The sequence below is a fragment of the Microtus pennsylvanicus genome, chromosome 4, assembly GCF_037038515.1.
Source record: "Microtus pennsylvanicus isolate mMicPen1 chromosome 4, mMicPen1.hap1, whole genome shotgun sequence".
NCBI lineage: Eukaryota > Metazoa > Chordata > Mammalia > Rodentia > Cricetidae > Microtus > Microtus pennsylvanicus.
Window position 1 is genome coordinate 13392501 of NC_134582.1, and position 20593 is coordinate 13413093.

General features: G+C 42.7%; 1 protein-coding gene across 1 annotated transcript in view; it reads right to left on the reverse strand.

Moving 5' to 3' along the window:
• The window catches only part of Mex3c (mex-3 RNA binding family member C), a 20874-nt gene extending 1796 nt beyond the window's left edge, over nucleotides 1-19078 (reverse strand). Inside the window, exons 1-2 of the mRNA XM_075968335.1 lie at nucleotides 18216-19078; nucleotides 1-1200 (exon numbers count right to left, since the gene is read on the reverse strand). The exon at nucleotides 1-1200 is cut by the window's left edge and continues 1796 nt beyond it. Coding sequence (XP_075824450.1) covers nucleotides 1-1200; nucleotides 18216-18942 — 1927 coding nt within the window. The 5' untranslated portion in view covers nucleotides 18943-19078. The remainder of the gene's footprint in view (nucleotides 1201-18215) is intronic.
• Nucleotides 19079-20593: the final 1515 nt, after the last annotated feature.

Sequence of the window (20593 nt, forward strand, 5' to 3'; positions counted from 1 at the left end):
TAACAGCTGTCTGGCAAACTGGACATGATGGCGTTCTCTTTTCACAGATCTTGTTGGCACATTCCATACAGAAGAGGTTGTGGCCACATGGAACTAGGGCAGCAATAACTTCATTCTCAAAGCAAATCACACAGTCGTGCTTTCTTCTTGATTCTGGAGGTGAGCTAGAGGTGGAACCACCATTGGAAGAGGAGTAACTATTGGTACCATTAGAGAAAGCAGGGATGTATATTGGAAGGCCAACATGGTTGCCTGTACTAGGTGGGTCGCTCCTAACCCTCCGAGCAAGTGGGTGTTCTATGCTCTCAGGAAATGTAGGAGACAGACGAGGAGTTGATGGCTGACTTCCTCTTCGCTGAGTCTTCATGTTACCAGAAGGATCACTCCCAAAGCCAGAGAGTGGGTTAACTGGTTCAAATGGAGTCCAGATAGTTTGAGCAGATGTTGGTAAAGAGTCAAAGGCAGGAGAGTCTACTGTAAGATCTTCTGAGCCTACAGACGGTAGTGTATCTCCAAACCAAAAGTTTCCTGTGCTAAATGGGCTCGTTGGACTAAAGTCAGCCAGCCTATTGCTTCCAAAATAGGAATCAGTGGAACCACTTCCTAGAGAACTAGAACTATCATTTCGATAGTTGGACATCATTCTTGCACGGCTAGGAGGAACTGGATTGGAAGAGAGCCATGCAGAGCCAAGAGTGCCACCTTCAAAGCTCACGTCGGTACCGTTATAATGGAAATCATTTTCTTCATTGAGCTCTATGTAGTTTCCTGTACGCATGGCGATATGCATTTCTATTTCTTCCCGTGCTCGATCAACATTTTCGGGCATCCCTGTCACTTCAAAGACGGGCTCCTTATCTCTGCTTGGAGTTACTATGTATGTGTGGGTCTGTTGCTGAATTCTCTTAATTGTTGCTCCTTTTGGTCCAACTACTAGCCCTACCACACGATAGGGGACCCTGACTTGGACCGTAGTTTGACCAGGCAGATTAGGACTACAGGATAACCCTCCCAGCGCAGGGCCATTTTTGTTTCGAGATGCACGAATCATAGAGAAGTGCTCTGCAGCCGAGAGGATTTCTCTTTTGGCCATGGCAACATCTTCTTTCCGTCCAGTGACAACAAAAATGGGCTCTTCACCACGAACAGGCGTCTTGATATACGTGTTTGTCTTGGCTCTCAGTGCTTTAATTTTACAACCTGTTAAAAGAAAATATTTCAGAATCAGGATCTACTTTAAAAGTAAGTGTAAAGGCAAACCACGAAACGTTCTTTTCAAACTAAATGCCCATTAGTGTACAGTTCTTAAAGAGTTTCTTTATTACAAAGCTAACTATACCATCAGTAAGACTGAGTTTTATAATACTAATGATTTTCTAGTTTGCAAAGATGTCAGCGGCAAGAAAAACATCAAACGTAACTGAGATGGTTAACATTGTCTGGTACTAACTGAACTCAGTGTCTTATTTAACCCTCTTAGAACTCTTTAGTTCTGGACTATTACCTCATTTTACTTTACTAAGGAAACAAAACTGAAGCTCAGAAAAATTATATAACTTGTTTATGTTCACACATCGGTGGCAAAGCCAGAGCTAAGCTATGTGTGATGTACAAATCTATGGCATTTTCATTACTTCAAGAATTTTAATTTTCAAATACTCTGTGACTTTCACTTGATTATTTTATTGTTTTAACACAACATCTTTATAAAATTCTATTGAAGCAATATTTATGGCTAGTGGCTATCTCCCTTCAGATCCCAGTTAAATTCTATGCTTATTAACTAAAAATTATTTATTGCCATCTAGTTTATGACAGCTGTACTAAAGCAAATTAAGTTTTTAAATTAAAAACTAATCTAAACATTTAAAAAATTTAAGGAGGAGGAGTGACGTGGAAAAAAGCTGTTTTTTTTTTTTTAATATACTGGGGAGACAACCATAAAGATGCAGTACTGAAAAAGTAATGCAAAATGATTTTATGCCTGCTGTAAAGTTCTTGATCCCTTTAGAGAAACAAATATTAAAGACTCATGGAAAATGGCTGGAGGAACACCAGCTCCAAACCCAAACTAAAAGCTTTGGTCCTAAGCTACAAGTGTACCTAAGTTAAAATAAAAACAGGGAAGACATATTTTTCTTAATTCTTAACTTTAAATCAATTGTTTCTGAGTGATCACAGAATTTCAGTGCCAAAATACAGGTTACACAAGTCTCCAAAACTGTCAAATATACAACTATGGCTTAAATCTCTGGAGTTAGTTTTCAAAGAAATTAATAAACATATTCCCAGAATAAATTTATTCCCATGATTGCATCATACAATTATTTCCTCAAAAAAAGTAAAGAAGGTGGTGCTATTGAAGACAGGAGCCACAATTTGGGCAGGCTTTTTTCTTTTCCTATCTTGTCCTTGACAAGTCATTATTGAGTAACACTAAGACTTTATAATATTAGATATACAATATTGAGCCCACATGCCTATATGTCTCCAATTTTACCTTACACCAGTTAATTCTATATACTCTAATTAATATGATGCTTTCTCAATACAGCATGGATTCTATGGTCACTTCTTTGCACAGTGTATTTTACTGGTTCCTGATACACTGAAGTCCAAACAATACAGTACACAAAGCACTTATGCTTCAGTTGGTTCCTGACTTGTTAACATCATTCCTCTTACACCTATCCTTCTCTACTCTTTTAATCTCTAGAGTATATTTCAACCTTCATGCTTCCTTGTTTCTGCGACTAAAATCTTCCCTCTCTGCTTCTTTAGTCCTAGCTCTGCACTGTTCAACTTTTACTAACCATCTGGCTTTGGTTTAGGTACCTTGTCCTCAACGATGCCCCCTTTCTCCTATGGACCTGCCTTCTAAATTACCAAAACACTGGGAAACTGAATATCCTTATATACTACTGGGTGCCATGTAGTATTTGTGGAAAGGAAGGTTGCTAATTTTCTGCATTAGTACACTGGGCCTTTCTTAATGTTATTTTGGACCCCAAAAATTCCCTTTAATTCCTGGCTTCCAAGATTTTCACCTTCTAGTCCCATATTGCGTGCTAATCATCCATACTGAAAGGAGAGTCCATGCAAATTATAAATTACAGCATATTTAAAACATCTTAACCTAGTATGGAACTTCTGACTCCTAAGCACAACTTAATCAAGGTCCTGTTCTTCCTTCTAACAACGGTAGAGCTTACAAAGAAATGGCTGCCTTTTCACTCTGGGTCCTACAGATACATTAATCATGAAAACCCAGACTCAAGTTTTCTGAAAGCATTATTTACAGTAGGTCTAAGAGGAAGAGATAGTTTGCTGGGATCTATCAAGAACTCACAAGTAAAACATATTACTGTGAAACATGACAACTTTTCTAAGTACTAATGGTAGAACTACATCTACAATCGATTATTATTATTAATATTAAAACCAAATAGGAAATGGTTACTTTGCAGTAAAAGATGTGTTAGATTTGTTTTTACTGTATAGTAAAATGAACCGGATGATCATTAGCAAATCTTGTCTCTACACAGTCAAACCTTCCAGATAGGTGATGCTTGGGATTGAGAATTGAGATCACATCCCTTGAACGACATGCTACCCACAGAGATGCCTAAGAAAATTTTGAAAGGCAAAACACTAGCTGGTCATACTCTATACTTGGTGTACAATTCAGTTAAATGAGTTTATACTCTGGGCTACAACTTGATCAGCAGGCAGCCTCCTGAAATCTATTTCCTAGGCTGCAGACATGGCTTAGTGGGTAAGAGTCCTTTGCTGCACAAGCATGAAGACCTAAGTTCAAATCCCAGTGTCATGTGAAGTCACCACAGGTGCACTAATAACCCCAGTGCTAATGGAGGGTAGCAACAGGAGAATCTCTGGAGTTTGTTGGTTATGAGCCTAGCTCCAGGTTTAGTAAAGAAATTCTGTCTCAAGGAATAAGGCTCCTGAACACACGAATATATAACTGTTAGAAATATTTCCTAACGCTAGCTCCCTCAAGCCAAATCAAGAAATATCCAGATTTAATGGAGTTCTGCGCTCTCGGGTGACCCCAAGGGGGAACAGGGAAGCCATGCAAACGTGACCACCAGGAGGAAGAAAGGGAGACCACGTGTCCTTTTGGGAGCTCATTTAAATACCCCGGGGAGGGGTCAGGATCTGGCCTGCTGGGATTTGGAGTTCAGACCAGGCCTGGGGACTGGGATAGTTGGGGCCTAGGCTCCCAACTTGACAATAATACACACATTGAAAAATAAAACCTTGTTCCCAGTAACAGGCAATCCTGGTTCATCCTGCAGAAAAACATGGGCAATTTCTATTAAATACAAGTATTTTTAGAATATAAGTTTGTCTCCTTTTGCTCTTTTCTAGTATCAACCAGAAAACCAAGACCGTTTCTAATTAACTACTGCCGAGGGCTGGGAGCCTGGCTTAGAGGTTCAGTGCTTGCCCAGCACGCAGGAGACCTTAGCTTCAATCCTTAGCACTGCACAGCACACCCCAACCAACAACAACAACAAAGCAAAAACCCAAAAAACCCAGTGACACAGTAATTAAGTAACTCAGTTCTAGCTTACAAGTACATATATATAAAACACTTATTTCATCTATGGTTGGTACTAAAAAACAGGTGTTTAATGTGTAGTCAGTCAGTGGGAAAAATGGAATATTTTAGCTCTGAATCTCTTCTGAGATGGAAAAGCCATTGTCCTACAAAGGATAATGTACTTGGATTTTGTTTTTAAATATTTATTTATTTATTATGCATACAATATTGTCTTGTGTATATGCCTGAAGGCCAGAAGAGGGTACCAGACCTCATTACAGATGGTTGTGAGCCACCATGTGGTTGCTGGGAATTGAACTCAGGACCTTTGGAAGAGCTGGCAATGCTCTTAACCTCTGAGCCATCTCTCCAGCCCCTGTACTTGGATTTTGTATAGCAAGAGGAGGTCAAACAAAGAAAGGGAGCAGGCTGGGCGGTGGTGGCACGCGCCTTTAATCCCAGCACTTGGGAGGCAGGGGCAGGCAGATCTCTGAGTTCGAGACCAGCCTGGTCTCAGAGCAAGTGCCAGGACAGGCTCCAAAGCTACAGAGAAACCCTGTCTCGAAAAACCAAAAACAAAACAACAACAAAAAAACAAAGAAAGGGAGCAAGACCGAGCTCTTTAAGATACCATCAATAAACACAGAAGCAAGCAATTCTCTCTCCCTAAATTTGTGGCAGTTCAACAAAGACTGCAGGAACCCTCACTCATCACAACATGGCTTCTATGGCATAAAGATGCTGAGTTACAAACAACATCATTTCTACAATCATATTGTGCAGGTGGGACTACTTGAATAGGTAATTTTCAAAAAGTGACATTAACTTAAGGAGATGAAACAAATTAAAAACTTTTTTGTAGATAGAGAGGAAAAGTGAGAGCTTTCTGGAGTATTTAATCTTGAATTTCTGTTTGAAAATTGAGATACTTTAAAGAAATTATGGAGAAACTCTGCTATGCAGACCAGGATGGCCCTGAACTCACAGAGATTTATCTGCCTGCCTCTGCTGCCCCAAGTGCTGGGATTAAAGGTGTATGGCACCACTGCCCGGCTAGATGGAAATTCTTATTTCTGCAGTAACTAAGTGAATTTTCCCACTTACAGCTGTCAATGGCAACATTATAATACTGACAGTACACGTGGGATGAGGAGACCATATTTACTTGGTCACGGCGGACAATTTGCAGAGGGCAATTTGTATATCAAATGATCTTGTGCCCCTATATGCCTATTGGCAAAGACAATCCTGCAGTAATACTGGTGTAAGTGCAAGATGCTCTCAGTATTTTGTTACTTATTGTTTGTATAAGCATGAGGCTAAGACAGCTGTAGAATAGAATATAACATATTCATAAAATTGGTTGACTTGGAGGGACAGGGTAAGAGAGACTTCACTGTATACTCAAATCAAATAAATATGATTAGAATACATGAATAATATTTTACTACTTTTAGCTAGCATTGCATTGCTGTGATTATTTTAAGTTACATCAGCAGGATAAATGATACCACAATCTCAAAGTCAAACTCAGTTTTGCCACTCTTAAATGTACAGACTACTACTTGTTTTCTTATAGCTATAGATAAAACTAGCACGTATCAAAGTTTTATTGAAGGTAGTTTACAGGGAGGAAACTTGGACCAGAAGTTTATGGGTCAAAATTAGAGTACTAACAAATTTCAGAGCTGTAACTTCAACTTAATTTGAAGTAAATTCCCTGCAATAAAGTCTTTAGTTTACTTTGTTAGCACATGAACCCTTTCCCCCTTTCTATCATTGTTGCTAGGGCGGTTTCAGGCTAAAACCCTCCAACTTCAGCCACAACTTGTCTCCTCCCTCCTTGTTAGAGCAAAACATTCTACATTCTATCTTACACTTCTCAAGGTTAAGAGACCTCTACCAAAGAAAGGCAGCTCTCTGTTGTTGGGATTGGAGTTGAAAGGAAGAGGAGGAAACTCAGTTTTCAAACTGTGAGTTGCATTAATCAATTTTGTTGTGTTGCAGGTAGCATTTAAAACTAACCAATAAAACCATGACTTTTGTGTGCTCCCAATGTTTCTGTGGAACATGTGTACAATGGGCTGCAATGTAAAATATTTTTTTGTCATGGGTTACCATCATTAAAACATAAGGCCTCCAGATTTGATTATTTTGAAGACCACCTTCTAGTTCCAAAAAATATAAGATATACTTGCTAACAAAAGAATGGGTGTGAAGTGGAAGGAATCACTGAGAGGAGCAAGGTTCAAGATCCCATTTGCAGATGGAACTTTCCAGATCAAATAGACATTGTAGTTCTGCTCTATGGTCATATAAACCAACTCACAACTAGATTCAATGCATTTGTAATCAGTGTAGTAAGCATAAGTTTTGTTTCTGATGGAACATTCTAGTACACAGCCAAGCCTAGCCTCAAACTCAGTCTCTGGAGTGCTTAGACAGATGTGTGCCACATGCTTTGCTGGCAGATAGAATTTATGATGACCCTCAGCTTCAAGATTCCTGGCCCAAGGCCAGATGTAGTGCTGCATGCCTTTACTCCTAACATTTTAGAAGAAGTAGGTGGATTTGTTGAGTTTGAGGCAAGCTTCGACTACATAACAAGTTCCAGGGCAGTCAGGAGAGCACATAGTGAGACCCTATCTTAACAAAAGAAACTTCTGGCCTAATTTAAATACAAATTTAGGTACTCTTGGAAAGAGATTTTATAAATGCAATTATGCTTTAAATAAGTCTTCCCTCCCTCCCTCCCTCCCTCCCTCCCTCCCTTCCTCCCTCCCTCCCTCCCTGTATACTCAAATCAAACTGACTGTCCTGGAACTAACTATATAGACCAGACTGGTCTAGAACACACAGGGATCCACTTAATCTCTGTTTTCCGAATGCTGGTATTAAAGGTGTGCACTGCCAAACCAGGCCAAGGGCTAGGAATCTTGAGGCAGAGACACCAGTCCAGCTCAATTTACTTTTAAATAGAGATTGTTCTGATTACCAGGGAGGTTCTGACCTAATCTTTAGTTCTTTAAAAAAAAAAAAAAAGTTTTTTCCAGCTTGTCTTAGAGAAGGAAGTTAGAATTCTAAATTATCTGGAAGAAAGCAAACTATCACGCTGTGAACTGCCTATGGTGTCCGTGCCAAGCACTGTAGTGGCTTCTGGAACAGAGACCTGGAAATAAAATAGAGACCCCCATTTTCCAGCTAAATTCTGCCAGCAACCCGTAAACTTAGGAAGGAGAAGACATGCATTCCATGATGAGGATACTTTACTCCTGGCTAAACACCCTACTTCAGCCCAGCAGGACCTGAAACACCACATTCAGATTTTGGACATAAAGAAATGGAGACAATAAAGTTGTAAACTAAAGTAATGACTATGATTATGCAGACAGACAGACACACACACACAATGAAGTCCTTAAGTTGCTGTGTTGTCAAACACCCTTCACTCAGCTAAGTCCATGTCCTTAAGTTTATTTGCAACACACCAAGTGAAGTAAACAATTGTCTTCGGTGATGGTCGGTTAGGGTTAAAAACCTTTGGATGTGTGGGGTTACTCTGCTAATTATAGTATCCCTTCCTTTCTTCCAACTAATCAAATGGTCTCTACTGGCCAGGGAGAAGTTGGGAGATTAATAAAACACTGAAGGAATAGTGTATTAATCAAACAGGAAGAAAAGAAGCATACTATAAGTTAACTATTGATAAGATATATAGGTAAGTAGCTATGAGAGATAAACAAAAGCTGTTCTCTGGATCTGTGCCAGTCAAAGTGTTCCTAGCTAAACCAATTCTTGAGCTCTAAGAACCTTTTATTAATCCTGAACTTTAGTTCAGCTTAATGCTATGTTTATCAATTCAAATGTTAAACTCCCCCTAAAGTACAGGGTCTATTTCCAGTAGTATGAGAAACTTGGTCATTTCTGACTTCAAGGAGCTCATATCCTAAGGGATACAATAGTTGCTTTAATAAACAGAGGCTTACAAAACAGTGGGGGAAGACACAGAAGATTAGTTTTATTTTGTTAAAACACGTGAAAGAAGGCTTCAGGGCCCAGGAGGTAGATGGTGAAGAACTTGCTACAGGAGCACAAGAACCTCAGCAGTCCCCCTGAGGCTAGCAAGCTAATCTAGACACATCAGTGAACTCCAGGTTCACTGAGAGATCTTGTCTGTTGCAAAAGATAAGGGAGAGAGCAACTGAAGACAAAAAACCTTCATTGACCTCTGACCTCAACACACATGCACAGGTGAACTTCAAAGACAGTCTGAAAACAGGCTTGAAGAAAGTGGTTTTGCCAAAAGAGGAAGTACAAAAGCAGGAACCTGGGAGTGCACAGGAGTACAGGAGACTTAAAGCTAGTTCAGCATTGAGAGCCTCAGGTGACTAAAATGAAGAGGGAGAAGTTTTCAGTGTCAGATAAGAGACTTAATCTTACATGGACAAAAGATTTGGGGGAAGACTTATCTGGAATGAAAAGTTATCACAATAAGCAGTAGAAAAAGGAGAAAATGATACCATGCAAGACAGGCCTGGTAGAACTATTTGCATTCTGGTATCTTGTGTATATGGTGTTCCTGAATTTTTAAAAAAGGAAAGATGAGTTTGTTTTGTAGTAATTACTGTATTTTCCAATTATTTAATAAATTAGTGTATGTATATAGTGATTTAAGAAAACTTGTCCCTTAAGAACAAACCTCAGAACCAGGCCCATTTTCATTTCTGATAATCTACAAATACTAGGAAATTATGCATACATTGTTTAATAAAAATGTGAAGAGGGTTAAACTTGAGCAACTCCTCAGTCTTAATGTAAATTCATTTTCCTCCTAACATTAAATGGTAAAAACTAATTCTTTTCACCCTCTCATCTCCTATAAACGTGTGCTGTTCCATTTCTGTACATATCCTTTCTTAAATAACTTAGGGTACCTGCCTTGCATACACACCAAACTTTTTCCCTGCAATGAACTCAATGGAACTTTGACAAGTAGAAACTGTGTGCATAGTCTTATGAACTAAATTTCACTAACAGGGGTGGGAAGACAGCTATTGGTAAAGTGCTTGTGGTGCAAACAAGAGAACTAAGCTCAGTCCTCAACACCTACATAAAAAGCGAGATGTGTTGGTGTGTACTTGGAATCTCAGAGATAGATACCTAGGGGCTGCTGTCCAGCCAGCCATCTTAACAGCAAGCTCCAGGCCAATGAGAGATGGGATCAAAAAACAAGGCGGGGGACTGAAGAGCTAGGACCATGATTAAGATGTGTCTGCAGCTGTCCCAGAGGACCCTAGTGTTTCCTAGCACTCATATTAGGTATTTGTAACTAACTGTAATTCTACTTCTGTGGGATTTGATATTCTTCCAGCCTTAGCAGATATAGACACAGGCACACAGACAGACAGACACACACACAATAATAAATAATATAAACATGTATCTTCAAAGTCAAACCAAACCAAAGTTAATGTTCCTGAGGAATAGTATCCATGGCTGACCTTTGGCCTTTACAAGGAAGTTCACCAACACGAAACACCCCACATAAACAATGAATTAACTCAGTATCATAGCTACCACACTGAAATAATTTACAGTCTAGTTCAAAGAAAATATGTAACAGGATTGCAGGCCCTTTGTTTGTCCCGTCTGGCTAGCTTACATCCGAAATAATCACACAGAAATTGTATTAATTAAATCAGTGCCTGGCCTATTATCTCTAGCCTCTTATTGGCTAACTCTCACATCTTGATTTAACCCATTTCTAATAATCTCTATGTCACCATGAGGTCGTGGCTTTCTGGAAAAGATTCAGATGTGTGACCTGGCAGCTCCATGGTGGCTCTCTCCCTGTTTCTTTCTTTCTCCCAGAATTCAGTTCTGTCTTCTCTGCCTACCTAAGTTCTGCCCTATCAAAAGGCAAAGGCAGTTTCTTTATTCAACCAATGAAAGCAACACAGAAAAAGAAGGACCTCCTACACCAAAAATACAAGCAAAAAAATTCCCAATAATGCTTTCGTTTTGCATCAAATTCTTACTATAGGAAATGAAATACCTTCATCATTTTCTAAAGTCTAAAAAGACTGGGACAATCAGATACCAACCACACTTCACATGTGTGCATGTTGTCTTTCTTCAAGAGTTAGTGAAGATTGAAAATGGAAGAATGTGTGGACAAGCTATCATGAATCAGTGAACTTAAAGTCATTAAATCTCTATCTACCTCTTTGTTGTGTGAGAGGAACTAGTAGTATTAAAGATAGTTTCCTCATTTAGTTGCAAGGAAAATTAAACAAAATATCATAAAAAAAGCTTACTGGGGGAGGGGGCAGTGCACACCTTTAATCCCAGCACTCAGGAGGCAGAGGCAGGTGGATCTCTGTGAGTTCGAGGCCAGCCTGGCCTACAGAGTGAGTTCCAGGACAGACCCCAAAGCTACAGAGAAACCGTCTCGAAACCATGTCCCCCCCCTTCCAAAAAATAAAAGCTTACTGGGATGGGTTATATAGCTAAATGGTAAAGCATATGCTTGTCACGTCCAAGGCCTTGGGGTCATTCCCACCACCCTCCCTCTTGAAACTAATCCTAACTCCTGTTTTGGCATTTAGAACCATTCATCATTCCTCCATTATTTCTCACCCCGAGTAAACTCAGCTAATAACAGAGAGACCGGAACTGGCTTTAATAATGATTTAGAGAGCACTCCAGCTTCGAAAACCTCTCTTCTAGACACATTTTCACTTATTCCTCACCGTAGAGTGTTTTAGGGTAGGTGAGAAAGAACTTTAGGGATGTCTCAGCTATGTTAGATCTCAAACTGTCTTAAAAGTTTCATACTCTTTTCCTCTAAAAACAACACTCTTGCCAGGTGACGGTGGAGCATGCCTTTAATCCCAGCATTTGGGAGGCAGAGGCAGGCGGATCGCTGTGAGTTCGAGACCAGCCTGGTCTACAAGAGCTAGTTCCAGGACAGGCTCCAAAGCCACAGAGAAACCCTGTCTCGAAAAACCAAAAAGAACAACAACAAAAAAACAACATCTTTCACATGTTTATAATATAGTACAATTAACAAGGAAAGTCATATCATTTGATTTTATATCAAAACCTCCATTCACATATAAAAACTCAATTTCAGCATTATATTTTCAAAGTCTGGTAAACAAGTCCTAAGAGGGTCTGCACATGCACTTGAGAGTGAGTGGAGAGAGAGAGAGATCCACCTGCAAGACAAACTGAAGTCAAGTCCCCAGCATCCACAAAAGTCAGGTATGATAGCCTGTGCACATAACTCAGTGCTGTGGAGTGGAGCCAGGTAGATCCCGGGAGCTTACTTTTAAGTGAGCCATTCTAACAAAAACAGGGAGCTTCAGGTTCAGTAGAAGACTCTGTCTTATAAAAATGAAGAGCCAACAGGAGAAGACACCTAAGATCCTTCTATGGCTTCTGCGTACACACACACGCACCCCTAACTCCTAGAGACACCTATCAGATTGTAAAGGTATTTCAAACTGCAAAGTCAGGACAAAATTTGCAGTCAATCTAACTGATAATTTACTTCTACATGATTTAGGGACTCTTCTGGACAAAGTTGAGGTTATGGGCTCTATGATATCATCTAGTTTTACACATTAAGAAAACAACTTAGAATTATCTGAAGTTAAAAAAAAAAGGGGGGCTGGAGAGATTGCTCAGTGGTTAAGAGTGCTGCCTACTCTTCCCAAGGTCCTGAGTTCAACCACATGCTGGCTCACAGCCATCTGTAATGGGGTCTGGCGCCCTCTTCTGGCCTGCAGGCATACATACAGACAGAATATTGAATACATAATAAATAAATAATTAAAAAAACAATGACACCCCCCCCAACTGCTCAAAGTTATAAACTGGTAATTTTTTTATAAGTTTTTTTTATTATTTATGTGTGAGCATATACACATATTCGTGTTCAAGGAGGCCAGAAGGACGTCTAGGAGCTGGAATTACAGGTATTTGTGAGTTGTTCAATGTGGGTGCTAGGATTTTCACCCTGGTCCTCATTATAGGCAGCAAGTACTCTTATCTGCTGAGTCATCTTTCTACTTCCAAACTAGTGATTCTAAAATTCACCCTTAAGTATGTTAGAGAAGTTCAAATATTTAATGAAAAAAGTTACATTTGGCCTTTTATTAAAGCTGTTACAGTTGCCAGATGTCAATTAGACAGGAAACATAGTTTTCCTTACTAGATCTTACAAGTTTAGCCCCTTTAGAAAATGTTAATAGGATTCTCAGAATTACCAGAGTAGAGATGTAGTTCAGCGGTAAAGAACTTAACTAGCATTTGTGAGTTCCTGGGTTGGCTCTCCAGCACCACTAGTACACCAAAATAAAACCAAGTGGAACCAGCTGTAAAAGTTCTCTTTGTCTAGCTTACTCTTTGCTAGAAGTACATACTACAAACTTCAAAGATTAGGTAAAACACTAAAATGACAATTTTAGATTTTATCCAGAATTTGTCTAGAATGTAAAACAAACTTATTAACTATAAAAATTTTATAAGCAGGGCATAGCTGGCACGTTCCCAGTAGTTCAAGGTCAGCCCAGGCAATATAGAGATACTTATAGCTAAAAGTTTATTAATTTTACCTTACTCCTTATAGAATTTATTACCCTGTACTTTAAATTGCATACTGAGTTTACATGGTGATATCTTAAACTTTACCCTCACAAGGTTTTGGGGAAGTCACAACAGAACATGGAATAGGTTTTCTCCAAAGAGATAAAACAGAGGCTTAAAGAAAATGGTTTGTCCCGGTTATTGGTAACAGCGATGAGGAAAAGTGATAGAGGAAAAGGCAAAGGTGAACAGTGGTATAGAGGGAACAATGTTCATGACTAAATCCTTTGTTCCTAATTTCAACCGCACCTACAATTGTCAGTAACAAATTCTCTATTATTTTAAAGCTAAGTCTTACAAGTTCATGCTACTGTGTTTGGTCAAATAAGGTTTTCCATACATGGAATGATTTGTAGTCTTCTGATTACTAGACAAAGGCAATAATCATACAATAACCATACTCAACGGCCCTAAATTCAAACACTGGCATGAGGTATTCTAGTTACTGAAGAATAACATAAAATTCTCAAAATCGGCCACAGACAACTATTCAAACTATTATGATATGCATATATTTAATTTAGTTGGTTTGGTAATTCTAGTACTAGAAAATTACTAGCTGGGTGTGATAATATGCCTGTAATCCCAGCACTCATAAGGCAGGGGGCAGAGATCTGAGTTTGATTTGAGGCTAGCCTGGACTTACTCCTTTCTCCAGTAATATTATATACATGGGAAGATACCATGATTTCAGTGCTGTTCTGAAATTCTTTAGTGAAATACTTTTGGATGGATTGGATGGAAACCTATTTCTCTTGATCAAACACTACTGACAAAAATTTGGAACAATGGGAAGTCTCCTCCACACACTAATACACTGTCACTGGAGATCAGAGGTAACAAAATAATCCAATCAATGAGGGAATTTTTTAAGTGGTCTAACTTAGTGACATCTAGGGTATAAGAATACCAGCAAACAGATAAAAACAAAGAACTCATTTTCACTTTACTTTACTAGTTAAAATTTTTGTATGGTGTACATTATTTTAGCATACATTATTTATACATTACCGTGTATAAATTGTATATTTGGGGTACAAAATTTGTTAAGAGTGTACAATTAAAAATGACTTTTCTAGACCTATAAGGTTAAATAACATATAATAAGAATTAAAGTCATTGTTAAAAGTAGCTCAAAATGAACACTGATCTTAAGCTCAATTTACAGCATTTAATATTAATTGATGGTGTAGGAAAATGGATCCAAACTAGGCAGTGGTGATATATGTCTTTAATCCCAGCACTTGGGAGGCAGAGTAGAGAGAACTCTGAGTTCAAGGCAGCCTGGTCTACAAAATGAGTTCCAGGACAGCTAGGGCTATACAGGGAAACCCTGTCTTGAAAAACCAAAAAAGAATCTAGAGTTCTATTGTAATTTACACTTACTGGAGAATAACAACTGCAGAAACTAGAATAAAACCTGTTGACTTTAAACAAACCTGTCAACCATTATTAATGTCTTGCAGGCACCACATTTAAAAACAGAGGTACTCTGTATTTATAAAACTAGACTTTATAATATTTTAGTATGTGCATATCTGTGCATAACCACAAATTCTCACATAGAGGCTGGAGGTTTATGTCTCGTGTCTTCCTTTATAGTTTTCCACCTTCTTTGAGACAGGGTCTTTTGCTGAACCTGGAGCCCGGTGATTGGTCAGACTTGTTGGCGAGCAAGTCCTCCTGTCAGTCTTACAGAGCTGGGATTCTAGCTACATGGCACCAGGTCCAGCTTTTTGGGATCTGAGTCACAACTTCATGCTGTGGAATATTTGACCCACTGAACCATCTTCTCAGCTTTAGAGTTACTTTGATGTCTATATTTAAAAATTTTTTATTATTAATATACCTTTCCAGTTCTGAATTTATCTTATTTTAACATAATTTACTGGATATAATAAATAAATTTAATTACAATATTAATAGTATTATTAATTTCACAAAATGCAACACTTAAAAAACATAATAGTAACAACAAGACCAATTTAATATGTACAAAGGCCATAAACTAAGATAGGAGGTCAAATGCTCTGCCATTTATAAGTGGTCTGGGGAGAAGAGGGATAAAAAGAGATGGCTCAGTGGTTAAGAGCACATACTGTTCTTTTAGAGGACTATCCAGTTCAGTTCTCAGCACCCACGTCTGGTGGCTGGGGCTCCAACTCCAGGGAGATCTGACTCTAGTCTCTGCAAGCACTTGCTCTCATGTACATATACAGACATATCATTAAAAAAGAAGCAGTCTTGGGGTTGGAGAGATGGTTCAACAGTTAAGAGCACTCAGTTGCAAAGGACCTGGGTTCCCTCTTCTAACCTCTTTGGGCACTAGGCACACATGTGGTGCTCATATACACACAAAGGCAAAACACTCATAAACATAAAAACAACAACAACAACAAAAATTGGTCGGGGGATTGGTGTAGAGGCACATGTTTGTGAGCCCAGCAGCCAGGTTATGATTAAAACCTACCACTAATAAAAATAAAATAAATGCAATGTATGGAACTAAGGGCTATTTGCAAGTGCTGCTAGTTATGTACGGCTCAGAATCCCATCTACCCTATACTATACTCTTTGCTTCAGAGCCGAAGTTATAAATGTCTCCATATGTGACATAATTATTTCCAAAACCAATTAAGAGATGTCAAGTAGAAAATTATGACTTCAGGTAATGAATAAGATGGCAGGAATGGCTAATTCTTAAGGATGAACATTTAGCTCTTCCAAAGTAAACAAAAAACTCAAAGTGATTTATCATTTTTTTTAAAAAAAAAAATCTCATTTTTTAAAAAAATTCACTCGGGACAGGTACTCTCACAAGGAGAAAGTTTCCCACAGTAAAAGGATATGATTATTAAAGCTACTTAGTTTTTTATAGGAGAGACCAAATACAAGTTTTATTACCATGCTATTGGGGTGTGTGGGTGGTAAAGGGGTCAATGATCCACTAGTTGAATGGTGCAAAACAGGAAAAGGGCAAGACTTTCTGCCCTTAAGATAAGATAGAGGAAGATGACATACTTTTAATAGTACCGTCAACTCTGGGAATACTAAGTGCAAGAACAGTCAGCAATCTGTCTCCATGTTCTAAGTCATTATTTCCTTATTAACCAATAAGCACAGCCCTAAGAAGGAAAACTAAGGCAGTTATCATGTAATAGCACAAAATAAAAACGTGCTACTTAAATTTGTATAAGTAGTGCCAGTTTACAGTTAAGGTGCTTACAGATGTAAAGAACGAAAGCTCATGTTAAACTAAACTTACCAAGATATATTACTGTCATGTGGTAAAACTAGCAAGCAAATGTTTTTTCTTTGCTACCTCAGACAAGCACATGCATACCAAATTAAGTTGTGTTGAGGTGTTTTCCCGGTATGCCATTCAAATCTCTATATTCCACAGCTTAAACAATCACTTCCCAGGTCCCTTCCATCACTCCACTTTAACAGATCCTAATTGCTAACAAAATTTGGGCGGTTTTCTCATCACCATCCAGCAGGTACTACCCTTCCGGATTCCTTACATGTCGAATACTTGCATCTTTGTTTTCTAAACTAAGGGTCATGTTTCTCATGTGTGTCATTTGTCTGCCTACGGTCACAGTACTTTAGAGATGTTCTACTGAATTGTTAGTTTCTAATGAAAAGTAGAAAGTCTGAATCAGCCGCAAATTTTCATTATCATAAACTCATTATCGGGCAAAATCAAGCAATGATTTTAAACAAAAAGCCATCACATTCTGTATCTATAAATAAAATGCATTTTTATTTCAAGCGCAGAGAAGTTTTCCCATTGCCTGTTACCCTGACTAGTTCCTACAACTGGCGAGTGAGGCATGTGAAACTGATTAGACAATCTTAAAGAAGCTATTTTATAAGCTATTTGGTGTCCAGATATCACATAAGCTTTTCTTACCAAAATCACAGCAAAGAAGTAAGCCGTCTCTTACGTGTGAAGTCTCCGTTTCAACAATCTCTTATTTATGTGTACTTTAGAACCACTTGGGAAAATGAGATCATCAAGCAGCAGAACCATCCTCTCTCTGACCTCAGCCAGAGGCACGTCTCCACCAGGCTGCACCACGTAGTATCACGGCAGCAGCAGGTAGTACGACCCCTTGTAAAAGAGGCACAAGCTGCACTCCAGCATACAGAACCTTCCCTAAAAATGTCGGCTACAGAGGTACTCTGCGCATCCCCTTCCCCCACCTTCACAAACCTACTCCTGGAATGTGAGACATAGGTCCTTTGTCTGAACAATGTGGGAGGAGTCTGTCTGCAGAACGGGTGTGCTGGCAAGTGAAGAAGAAAACTGGTCGAAAACTGCACAAATGCATAAAGTTCTTTAATTACCTAACCGCCCAGCTTTCCCTTCATCGTACACGCTAATGTGTTCTAAGAGACTGATAGTCCCCCCTTTTTGAGAAAAGTGTCCACCGAGTACCTAAGACCAACAGAGTTGGGGTGCTCTCCTAAAGCCAAGTTTCTGAATAGCGGAGGACGGAGGCGGCCGCCTGTGAACACCGCTTCCCTCCCGAGTAGGTCCTTGGACACGCAGCCTCCATGTCGGTCCGCTCTCATCTGCACAAGCTGGTCGAGGCAAGGATGGCCATTCTTACCGGCCACGCGGCTACACACCCTTGCCCCCTCGAAGTTTTCGGAAACCGTACCGTACCTACAACTTCTGACCTGACCTCTTACCACCGTGCTGAGGTTTCTGGTGCCATGCCAGCCTGGGGTTCCACGAACACACCGAGTAAAGACTACTAGGCTGGGCGGCCCGGGAAACTTAACACTTCTTATCAGGTTGAAGCGGCCGACAGGCGTGGGTTTTCGCCAAGGTGACCCATCCCCTCCTCGGCGACCCCGCGCTCCCTCCCAGACCCCTTCTCGGTGGACCCGGGGGGACCCTTCGGGCTCGATCTTCCGCCGCACGCCCGTCTTTTTCCTCTCCCACCCACGCCCAGGGCCGTGCCCAGAGGAACCTCGGCGCACTCACCCTGGCGTCCGACAATCTCGGCGACGTGCTCGGAACTGGGCACCGGGACGCACTCGGTGGTGTTGACGCTCTTCCTCCGCAGCAGGGCCGCTTGCTCCCCGTTCAGCGCGGCAGCGGCGGCCCCGCCACCGCCGGGGCCGTAGGCGTGGGACAGCATCGCCGCCATCATGCCCTGGGCATCGTCCCCTCCGTACAGCACTCCCGCCGCCGCGGCCGCCGCCTCCCGGGCATCGAACCCCGCGGGCGGCAACAGCACCGATCCCAGGGGCCCGCCCGGGATCGCCTGGGTCTGGGAGGCGGTGGCCGCGGGCGGCGACAGCAGCAGCAGCGACGGCCGGTCCTCCTCCTCAGCCTCCTCCAGCTCCTCCTCCTCCAGCAGGTCTCCGTCCAGCTCCGCTTCCTCCCCCTCCTCCTCGTCCTCCTCCAGCTCCAGCTCCGCCGTCTCGGAGGTCGCCGGGCGGCCGGGCGGAGCGGACTCCTCCGGTGCCAGCGCGGCCGCCCGCCGGGCCTGGCACTGCGCCGCCGCCACCGCCGCGGCCCTGAGCGCCGGGGCGCCGGGCTCCGCCGGGCTGGGGTCGTCGAGGCCGAGCGCGGCCAGGCGTTCCCTTAGCAGCAGCCCGTCCCCCTCGAGCTCCGGGCCTCCCGCGGGCGGCGGCAGCGGAGGCGGCTGCGGCAGGGGGGCCGGGGCCGCCGCCAGGGCCAGGGCCGCGGAGCTGCCGCTCGGCATCGCGGCGGCGCGCTGTCAATGGCGGCGGCGGCGGCGGGCGCGTCAGGCGCGGCGGGCGGCGGGCCCCATGGCGGACGGGGCCCGGGCCCTGCTCAGCGCGCAAACACCTTTCCTCGGGGGAGGCGGCGGCGGTGCCCGCGCCCCGGGCTGAGGAGCGCCAGGGCCGCCGGAGCGCGCGAGGGCGGGGTGGCGGGGCCGGGGACGGAGCCGAGGTAGGTAACTAGGTGGGTGGGTGGGGACGGCAGCGGCTCCCCTCTCAGGGTTTCTTTTGTTTCATGGCCTTAACCAGCCCCCGGCGCGCGCGGCGGCGGTGGCGACGCCCCACGCCGTTCTCCGAAGGAAGCCGGCGCGCTCTGATTGGCTGCTTTTAATCTCCGGGAGCCCGCCCTCTCGTCCCGCAGCCTTCTAGTTCCTTTCCCTCGGCCCCACCCCCGCCCTCTTCTCGGGCCCCGCCCCGCCGCGCCCCAGACCGCTCGGATTGGATGACGACAGCGAGCCCGTCCTCGAAGCCGGCTCTTTCCGTCCCCCTCCCCACGCCCCGCCCTCCTCTTGCCCCAGGGCTCGCGAGGGAAGCGACTGTGATTGCTCGATGGGTATGTCACTCTTTGTGACGTACGAGGTGCCCGGGGAAAGAGGCGGGAGGAAGGCGCGGGAGCGGAGGAGGAGAGGGCTCCGAGTGGGGTCTGCGCAGGCGCGCGCGGGTTTAGCGCTCGCTTGGGTTCTTCTCTCCGCTCCGTGGCCGTCCCGGGGCGGTGTTCGGGAAGGCGCTGGAGGAGAAGCCCGGCTCTGGGGCTGCAGGCGTGGGCCGCTGTGCGGAAGCGACTGCCGGCGGGGGGCGGTGCCGGAGTGTCCTAGCCACTCGCGGGGGTGGCTTCCTGAGCCGCGTGGCTCCGGGGCCTTCTCTGCTTCTCTCTGGGACTGCTCCTCCCTCGGGGTGGCCGCCCACGCCCGGCCGGCTGTTCTTCCCCAACGGTGCTAGTTCCTTAAGATCGGGCCTGGAGAGCTGAGTTTATAAGTCCTCGGGGCTTTTGAAAGGAAATTAGTTGGGTGTGTCCTGATGGATGCTCTTCCCCCTTGAGTTCCAGTTAGGCCTTTCCAGGTTCGCCTTAACCTCCCGCGTGGTTCCAGCGAGAGACCTCGAGCAACAACGGAATCCTAAGTTTCTAGTGGCCCCGTTAAAGTAGAAAGAAACAGTTTTAATAGAAAACCCATTTCAGTGCGTCCCAATTATTGCCATTTCAGCATGTAAGCAATATACAATTACAGTATTTTACACCCCCCTCCCATGCTAAGTCTTTGTCGATGTTGCATTTTCCACCTATAGCATACATGGATTCATTTTGCTTCACACTGGCCACGTTTCAGGCCCATTTTGCCACGAAAACCTCCAAATCTCTTGAGTTTTGAAATGTAACTTCAACCCCTCTGTCTTAAGTTTGTTAGAATGTCACTGTAGTACTCTTGTCCCCTATCACAGCAACAGTACAAAAGAAAGCTCGGCTATGGCTTTCACAAACCATTTTGTGCCTAAATAGCCATTTGTAGAAACATCATCTCTTCTAGTCCGAAGGGCTGTTGAATCCTAGCTGTTGTTAAACCTTCCTTGTTTGTTCAAACTCGCTTTCGTGGATGCTCGTTGATAGCCAAGGCT